Source organism: Cnephaeus nilssonii (assembly GCF_951640355.1).
Source record: "Cnephaeus nilssonii genome assembly, chromosome: 22".
Lineage (NCBI taxonomy): Eukaryota > Metazoa > Chordata > Mammalia > Chiroptera > Vespertilionidae > Cnephaeus > Cnephaeus nilssonii.
Genome location: NC_137093.1, coordinates 13,949,130 through 13,957,906, shown reverse-complemented (window position 1 = coordinate 13,957,906; position 8,777 = coordinate 13,949,130). Strand labels below are relative to the sequence as shown.

Sequence of the window (8,777 nt, the reverse complement as noted above, 5' to 3'; positions counted from 1 at the left end):
TGGCCGGGAAGAGGCTCTAGGAAGGGGCTCGAAGGGCGCGGCGGGGACCCCCGGCTCCGCCCAACGCCCGACCTGCGGCCTTCGGGGGGGCGGGGGGGGGACTGGAGCTGGGCAGACCCTCAAGTCCCCGAGTCCAACGGATTCGCTGTCCCTGAGATTCCCCCGCGCGATCTAGCTGTTCTCGAATAAATGGACACGCAGGCAGCTTCCAAAAGAGGTGAAACCGTTTATCAAGTCGCTGAAGGCGCGGTATCTACAGTATCTACAAATATCTACACGTATCTACACCGCCTGCAGACAGGGCTCCCGGGTCGTCTACGCTGCCACTGCTGGCCGGGCCGGGGGCGACGCGGCCTCGCGGAGAACAATAAATATCACTTCCTTCCGCGCTGACCGGGCGCTTTGGCACTGGCGGCGCGGCCCGTGGTCCCCCGGACTGGGGAGGAGGGGGGCCGCGGTGGCGCCCGGACTGGAGAACCAGGTCTTCCGACAGCGCTTGGGCGGAGGGCGGAGGACCCCGTGGCTGCGAGGCTGGAGAAGGGGGGACCCGCGGAGGCCCGGGGCTGGGGCGCGTTCCCTGCCGGCCTCAGGGCGGCCCGGGCCCGCGGGGGGACGGCCGCGTTATCTGGGGCAGTAGTCGTAGGAGCCCGGCGGCGCGGCCCCCGCCGAGTACATGTTGGCGGCGGCGGCGGCGGCAGCGGCGGCGGCGGCGGCGGCGGCGGCCGCCGGGCTCACCGGGTGGTGGTGCGAGTGTGCGTGCGCGTGGTAGCCGTGGCCGCGCAGGCCGGGCAGCGGGTAGGGCGCCGGCCGGCTCTTGGCCCCGAGGTAGTGGTCATAGGCGGCAGCCGGGTACTTGTAGGGGTGGTGGTGCAGCGGCTCCGACGCGCCGGGCGCCTCCAGGCGCAGATCGGGGTGCGGGGGGCTGGGCCGGCCTCCGGGCGCGCCGGGCAGCGGGACGAGGCCACCGGCGCCGCCAGCCCCGGGCAACGCGGGGCTCAGCACGCGCGCCAGCAGCGGCGGCGGGGGCGCCGGGTCCCCGAGCACGGCCGGCCCGCCCGCATCGCGCTCGAATTCTCGCCGGGCTTCGGCCGCGTCTGCGAGAAGGGCCGACGGGTGAGCGTGGGGGCCGAAGCGCAGAGGGGACCCGCCAGAGTCCCGCCGGCAGGATGAGGCTCTAGGCCACCCCCCCTTCTCTCCGAACCAGCCCGAGACCCCGGCCCGCCCCAGGAACCCGCGCCCCTCCGCGGGCGGCAGGGCGAGGCTCAGCCGTCGGGCCGGGCGGGCGAGTGCGCGCTTGCCCGCCGCCACGGCCGTTGTGCAAGCGGCGGGAAGGCCGCGAGCGCCCCTGAGGCGCAGGCAAGGCCGGGCACAGCCGCCTCCCGGGGGGCGGAGCGCGCGCGGAGCCGCGGCCCGGATCCCACGACCCCGGCCCTACCTTTCTCCGCGCCGTTGGGCTGCCCGGGGGAGGCCACCGGGTTCCGCGAGCGCGCAAAGGCGGTCATGAGCGGCAGCGCGCCGGGCCGGTGGTTTCGGGGCCTGTGGGAGGGAGGCGGGCGGTGGGTCGGGGGGTGCCCGGTGCAGGCGCCCGGTGGCGCTCGCTGTCTCCTCGGGACACTCACCAGTCTTCGGGGTCGCAGTCTCGGAAGCCTTTGGCGAAAGGGTTGCTGGCGATCTTGAGCTGCGTGATCTGCGGGGAAGAGGGCGCGCACTGAGCCAGCGCTGGAGCCCTGCGCGGGGGGCTGTTGGACCTCCGCGGAGACTTGGGGAGTGTCGGGAAGCATTGAGAGGGGCTGCGCTGGGAAGGGCTCCTCTCCTCTCCGCGGACTGAACCGGCCCACAGCCGCCCCTCCCCCACGGAGGTTGTGCCTCTCTCCTGCGGCGGGATGTCTGCGGAGCCTCCCTTCTTGGGAAGGAGCCCCTTTGGGGACCCCAAGTGGTTGGGATGGAGACCCTACTACACCCCTGGCTGAGATGGGAATGTGGTCCCCTCCACCCCCTCCCCGCAGGGGAGAAGAGCGAAGGGGCGCCCTCGGAATCTGGGTAAACCTCAGATCTGGCCCCTGATGGGGAGTTTCCGGAATGGTTTGGAAAACAAACTTTCAGGCCACATTGACAGTTGCTGCTTGAAAGGTCAACCTGATAGGAGGCCGGGACGTCCTGCAGCAGAGGGGAGGGGGCGGCTGGAGGCCCTTGGGGGTGGGGCTGCAGGCTGGTTTTGTTCCACGGGGGGGGGGGGGGGGGGCATCGTTTGCAGGTCCAAACCTTCAGTTCCCGAGGCAGGGGCTGAAAAATCTCAGCCCCTCCCAGAAGAGCTGGAGGTGCGGTCCGCAGGCCTCACTCACCCTGTGGTTCTGGTAGGCAGTGACGGCCGTGAAGCGCGTCTCCTCGAACACAAAGGTTTTGAAGTTCTCCTCGGCGTATTTCTCACTGTCTTTGCGCGGGTCCACGTAGACCACGTGGAAGCGGGGCTGGTATCTGTGCATGGAGTTGAGAATAATCTGGAAGACAAGGTGGCGAGGCCGGAGCTAGGAAATCGGCCAAGGTCTTAACAGGCAGCGAACGTCCCAGAGAACTCGGGCAAAACCCTTATCTCCCCAAATGAGGCCTGGCCAGGGGGACCCAGGAGGACCCTGTGACCGACGGGGGGAGGGGGGGCACCAGGAAAAAATGCTCCTCCGAGTGGCAAAGGATCGAGGCTTAGATTCTCTTTCCTTATGTCCTCGAGAACTACTGCGACCCATCGCCAGCCTGGACTCCAAAAAGCCTCCTGCACCTACCCCCACACCCGGCACCATCCTTCCCAGTTAAAAACCTCCAACAAAAGATGAGGCACCCTGTCCCAGGCCTGAGGTCCACCAGACCCTGTGCGCCCCTGACCAGGAGGGCTGCTCTCTGCAGCCTGTCCCTCATCCACACCCCCAACCGCCCCAGCTCTGCCTCTGGTGTGCCTGCAGGGGTGGGGACCCCGTGGTAGCCGGGGGAAGGGGGTCGCTCACGTGGCCGTTGTCGTCCAGCAGGTTGTTGGTCAGTTTGAGCTTGTCAAAGGACACGATTTGCTTCATCCACTGTGCGCCCTTGGCAGGCGAGTCCGGGTGGTAGTGCACGCGGCCTGGAGTGGCAGGGTCTGCCTTCCCCGCCACCAGCCAGGAGGAGCTGTGGAAGGCGTACCTGGGACAGTACCAGGGCATGGGTCACGTCATGTGGGGGGCGAACTGAGAGGGCCTTGCTGAGTGAACCCCGAAAGTGCCTCTGATGAGTTTCCCCACCGGTGAAGCTTTGGCTGCCACACAGGCTGGGAGCTTTTCCGAGGGGAATTGCAGAGAAAACAGAAAACTCCCTGCAGTCCCAAAACACAAGACAACAGGAATCCGCACCGAGGGGGGAGGGGGAAGGAGGGAGGCTGAGCTCCCGGTGCCACATTTCGCTGCACACGGGTCTGCCTGTTCTGGGCTTCCCTGCTGGCCTCCCGTGTCGCCTGCTCAGCGGGCGCCTGGATTTGGCCACGAAGGCTGCCTGGGGCCCAGGGCAAACCATGTTCTCTTTATTAATTGCTGTTAATTGTCCAGGCAGCTAAGGCCCGCCCTGCATAATCTCTCCCGGTCACCCCACCTTTCCTGCCCTGCTTGGGGGGGTGGGGGGAGAGACAGCATTCCCTGGGGATGGGGGAAGGGGACAAGGTGTTCACCTCCTGGGAGGAGACAGGAAGAAGGGGGGCTGTGTGCTGCCTTGGGCCTAAAGCTGGTGGGGAGGTGACCAGCCTGTGTGACCTCCTAAGTGGAGCTCTGGAGAGCTTCTGGGGGCAGGATGTTTGAGAGTCTGGGGTCCGACAGAGTGGGAAGGGAACAGGACACAAAAGCTGGCGGGGAAGCTGGCACAGATGCCTTTGGCCACCGAATTACCAATGTCATGGGCTGTACCCAAGGCATCACCAGGCAGGGACCCGTGGCTTCCCAGGGCACCCTCCCGGGTCCGGCTGGGCGCTCACCGGTAGCGCTTGTCATCCACGGGCACAAAGTCCATGAGGAGCATGTAGTCAGCCATGGGGTCCATGCCGAAGAGCTTCACTTGGAAGGTGGGGAACATGCGCCTGGGGACAGGACGGCAAGGAGGCAGGTCACCTTAGATGGAGAAGGGCAGGGTCGCGCCACCTTAACCAGCCAGGGAAGGGCGGCCTCCCCCTGACTGCTGAGTGTGGTGTGGGGGCCTGGTCCCTCCTTCTCATCTCCCCTCACTCAGCTGCTCTAACCCGACCAGGCCCCTGCCCAGCTAGGGTAAGAGGAGCGGCCGGGCACCCCCCTGCCCCCGTTTTTTAAAGCATGAAAATGGCTAGCTCAACACTGGAGCTGAACCTCCACGCCCTAGCCTTGGCCAATCGCTTCTGTCACCCTTGCCTGTGTGGACCCAGCCTAGCAATTGCCGAGCTAGCCTCCGCTGGCAACACCCCAGCCACATGATCCAGTCCCAGCCCTCAACAGAGCCACCCCAGCTCGATCTCAGCTCCCGGCTCAGACAAAGTGAAACCGGGGTATTCTGTGAGATTCCAAGGGGTCCTGGTTGCCCTTTCGCCTGGGCCTAGGTGTCCCCCAATCCCTCAGTAAGGCCTAGGCCTTGGAGCCCACAGCCTCCACTGTGGCCCATCCCTCAGGCCCTGCCTCCTGCCCAGTGCCGGGGTCTCCCTACCTTCCGTGGGGACACATACAAGTTCCCACTCCCCCAGCTGCCACCATAACCCTAAGGCACAGCTACTCAGGGCAGACTTGGCTTGTGCCCTCATGGTCTCTAACTCTCCCTCCCCCGGGGCTCCAGGTTGATGACCAGATCAGGCTCTGGAGAGGACATTATGCCACTCCAGGATGGGCTTGCTGGCCGCGGGGCCCTGGAGCAGAGCTCTAGGCCTAGCCCCCAGCCCTGTCCTATGGCTTCCCCTCACTCCCTGCAGGCGGTGGGCAGAAAACAGATGACACGGAGCCGGCCCTCCTGGACTGGCCTGCCACCACCACCACCACCCCACCTCTGCAGGCTGGAGGGTGAATGCTGACTCCTGGGGTGAAGCCTAGCTGGTGCCAAGACCCTTGCTGGGCTGGCCTGGACCAGAGGCTGGGGCACAGATCTGGGGGAGGGGGGTGCCCAGGACAGCACGGAGAGCCGGGAGCAGACCCACTGCGCTGGAGCTGAGCGTGGGCCCCAGGCTTCCCAGGGAGGACGGCCTCAGCAAGGAAACAGAAACCACCAGAAGGCTCTGCAAACAGGCCCTGAGCTCCCTCTGGCCAGGCGGACTCGGCGCTGGTGTCTCTGTGTGTACATTAGACACAGCCCGGCACTCGCCTTTGTCTGTTGGTCAAATCCGTTGCATCGAAAAACTTGTTCCCCTTCTTCTCTCTGGGCCCTTACAACAAATAGAGGCCAACTGGAAGACGCGGGCCCCAGAGGCAGAGCCAGGCCCCACAATCACCGGGAATTTAGGCCTCAGACAACTGGATAGCAATCTCCACCGAACAGAACACCCTGTTTTTAGAGTCTTCATTCCCCCCCTAAAATGTTCCCGACAATTGCCCAGCTGCTCCTCTTTAGCCGGGATAGACTGAACTAAAGAACCAAAGACCGAGTTTCCTTTGAGGTGGGATCCACCCGGGAGCCGGCGCCGGCTGGTGGCAAGGCCCCTCCCAGGCGGCTGCCTTCGCCCCCAAGCTCGGTGAGCTCTGAGCCGGTCCGTTTCTGGCGGTGCCAGGTCCTGGGGCTGCTGGTCGGGCGGCAGGTCCGCAGGGTTTCTCTCCGCCGCCTTCCTGGCCTCCCGAGCAGTGCCCTCCGCGGCCCGGCGCGCCCGGCGGCTGTCGCTAGAGCCGGGTCTCGGAGAGCGGAGGAGCTGGCCCGCGCGGAGCGGGACCCGCAGGTGGCCAGGCCGCGCCCCCCACCCCGCTTCTCAGTCTCGCTCGCGTGGATCGGGCCAAAGCCCGCCGCCCGAGACCGGCGCCACGTGGGGAGAGGGTCGCAGCGGGGAGAAGGGCGCCCTGACCTGCCAGCCTTGGTGACGATCATCTCGGTGCCCAGCTGATTGAACTCGTCCCACAGAGCCTTCATCTCGAGCTGCACGCTCACGCTGGCCACCTTCGCGTTCTTCTTCACCGGCGCCTTGGCGGCGGCCGCGCAACTGGCCCCGGGGCCCTCGGGCTCGGCAGCGGCGCTGGTGGCGGCCCCGGCGGCCGGCGCGAACGGGTAGGCGTGCGGCGGCGGCGGCGGCGGCGGGCCAGGGGCGCCCGGGGCGGCGGCGGCGCACGGGTCGTAGCGCGGCGGCGGCGGCGGCTCGCGCGGGCCGTATGGGTCCGCGCCCGGCGACGCGGCGCCCGGGAAGCCCCCGGCGGCCCCCAGGCTGCTCAGGCTGCTGGCCGTGAAGGCTGCAACGTCGCAGAAGTGCGAGAGCTGCGTGAGCCACGGGCTGGACACGGCGGAGATCATGACCCGCGGGCCGCCGCCGCCGCCGCCCCGCCGCCGAGGTGAGCGCTACCCCGCGCCCCGGGCCGAGTGGCGGGCGCCGCGCCGCGCCCGGGGCCGCGCCGCCCCACACCGCGGGCCGGCCCCGAAGAGGCGCCCCGCCCCGCCCCGCCCCGCGCTCCCCACCCCCCCGCCGAGACAATGCCTCCTTCCCCTCCCCTTCCCGCGCCCCTCCTCCGCCCCTTCCCCCTCCCCGGCCCCCAGCCCGCCCGCCGCGGCTGCTCGGCCCGGGCCCCCCGACCGCCCGGACCGGCTCCCCAGAGCGCCGGCCGTCCGCCGCCCCTCGCTCTGCCGCCCTCCCGTGTTGCACTTCTCCCTTCTCTGTCCGGGCTCTCTTTCCAGTTTATTTATCTTTTTTACCTTTGTCTTGATCATTTAAAATTTCCCTCCTATTCGTCTTTCCTTCTTCCACTATCTCTTTCGTTTCTCTTTATTTCTGCCTCTTCCTCTTTTTCCTGTTATGTCTTTTCTTTCCACTTTATTTTTCATCACTCTTTTTCTTTTCCGCCTGCCTTTTCCCTCTTGTTTTTGTATATCTTTCTTTGTTATTCATTATTTTTTCTCTTTTTTAACAAAATTAAAACAAGCTTTTCTCTAACTTTTTCTTTTTTAAAATGACTTTCTGAAAATGTCCTTCCCTTTCTTCTTTTTGTGCTTGCCCTCTATTTCTTTTTCTCCTTTCTCTTTTTCCCCTACCCTCCTTTCGGGTTTTCTGTTCTTTTCTCAGTTTCTTCTCCTCCTGGCTGCCTCACCTCTTTCTCTTTCTCCTTTTCCCTTGTTCCTTGCGCTTTCATCCCACCTCTGCCCCGTCTCTGGTCCTCCTCTCCTGTCCTTCCCGCCTCCACTCACCTCTTCTGGGCCTGCGTCTAGCTTTGTGCAGGTCTCGGTAGCTGGGTCCCCAGGCGGGAGGGGGCACAAGCTTTGGGCAGGATGCCCGCCCTTTCTCTGCCCCAGAGTGGAAGCTGGCAGCCTGGAGCCCACCCTGCCAGAGCTCCCCTCACACCCACTCCGTGCCCCGGCCCTGCCAACCCTCCTTGGGGCGGCAGTGGCCGAGGATCTGGAGGGCGGGCGGTGTAGACGCTGCGGGAAGGCTCACCTTCCATGTCCCTGGTGACGGTGCTGAAGTGCATCCCGCCCGGGGATTCCAGCAGCCGGTGAAGCTTCGCCCGGTTGGAGGACCCGGGGCCCAGGCGGGCGGTACGCTCTGCGGCCTCTGCTGCAACCAGAGAGGCGATGCTGAACGCGCTGGCCCGGGGAGACAGCGGGCTCCGCGCGTCCATAGGCGCCCGGCGGCCTGGCCGGCGCCGCCTCCGACTGCGTGCACCCAGCCGCACCGAGGCCGGCCCAGCCCACGGGAACCGGGGGCGGGAGCCTGCGGTGCCACTCACAGCCGTTAGCCCAGACCCAGGGGATTATGGCGTCACGGCCCCCCACTCCCGACCAGTGGCAGCCGAGGGGCCCAGCCGGGCGGGGCGCCCTGAGAGCACAGGGCCCTTCTGCTTTTCAAGTTCCTCGCCCCTCGCCTCTGCTCCCAGGGACCTCCATGGCCAGGCCCCCTCGGACATCCCACTGCTCCCACTGAGGCCAGGGTCCTCCCCGTCAGCCTCCACAGCCCCAGGGGGAAGGTGATTATACCGGGAGCACTCAGCCCCAGCCCAAGGCAGTGGAGCACGGATGAAGCGCCAGGGGCCGCCTGGGCCCAGCCCAGCCCCTGCCCCTGCCCGCAGCCCCTCCTGCCTCCTCCTCCCTGGCTGCCCCTGCACCTGGGTGAGGAGAGGGCAGTTCGGGCTCCAGCACGGCCTCTGCGAAGCAGGACAGTACCCAGGCCAGCAAATGCCCCTGGCCCCCTTCGATTGGCTCACTGTTGTGGCTGGGGACCCCAAGTAGAGGGACACCGCCCAGGCTGCGCAGCCCGGGAGTCCCAGCGTCACGCGCAACCCGCGTACACCGCCCGCCTCTGGCCAGGACGCTTATACATCCGGAGGGTGGGCAGTGCCCGCTCCTCTGACCTCCCTGCGCACCGGCCAGGCGCAGGGAGGGCCGGGGGCGGAGCCTGGACTGGCCGAGGGAGCGGAGGACACGTAGGGAGTTCAGGCCTCCCAGTGCGGTGGTGTGCTGCCCCTCGCCAGCCGCATCCCACCCCACCGTCAGCCTGCCCGCCTGGGGCAGTTAGGCCCAACACAGTGAGGCAGGGCCTGCCGGAGGCCTCAAGGCCCTTAGGCACAGGCATCTGGGATGGAAAGGCCGGGCTTAGCTTGTGCCTTCTCCTACCTACTGCTTCTGGGGCC

At 66.6% G+C, this 8,777-nt stretch overlaps 1 protein-coding gene across 2 annotated transcripts; it reads right to left on the bottom strand.

Moving 5' to 3' along the window:
* Positions 1 to 621: 621 nt before the first annotated feature.
* Positions 622 to 7,634, bottom strand: TBX1 (T-box transcription factor 1; the record flags this gene model as incomplete). 2 transcript variants are annotated; one of them, XM_079763257.1, is made up of 8 exons in its annotated part: positions 622 to 1,094; positions 1,436 to 1,536; positions 1,620 to 1,687; positions 2,343 to 2,498; positions 2,997 to 3,168; positions 3,986 to 4,087; positions 6,014 to 6,392; positions 7,586 to 7,634. In XM_079763257.1, the coding sequence occupies 8 exons, from the start codon at positions 7,617 to 7,619 to the stop codon at positions 622 to 624; spliced, it is 1,485 nt and encodes a 494-aa protein (XP_079619383.1). The 2 variants fall into 2 exon arrangements, with proteins under 2 accessions (XP_079619383.1, XP_079619384.1); XM_079763258.1 differs by lacking the exon at positions 7,586 to 7,634 and having other exon boundaries at positions 6,014 to 6,453.
* Positions 7,635 to 8,777: the final 1,143 nt, after the last annotated feature.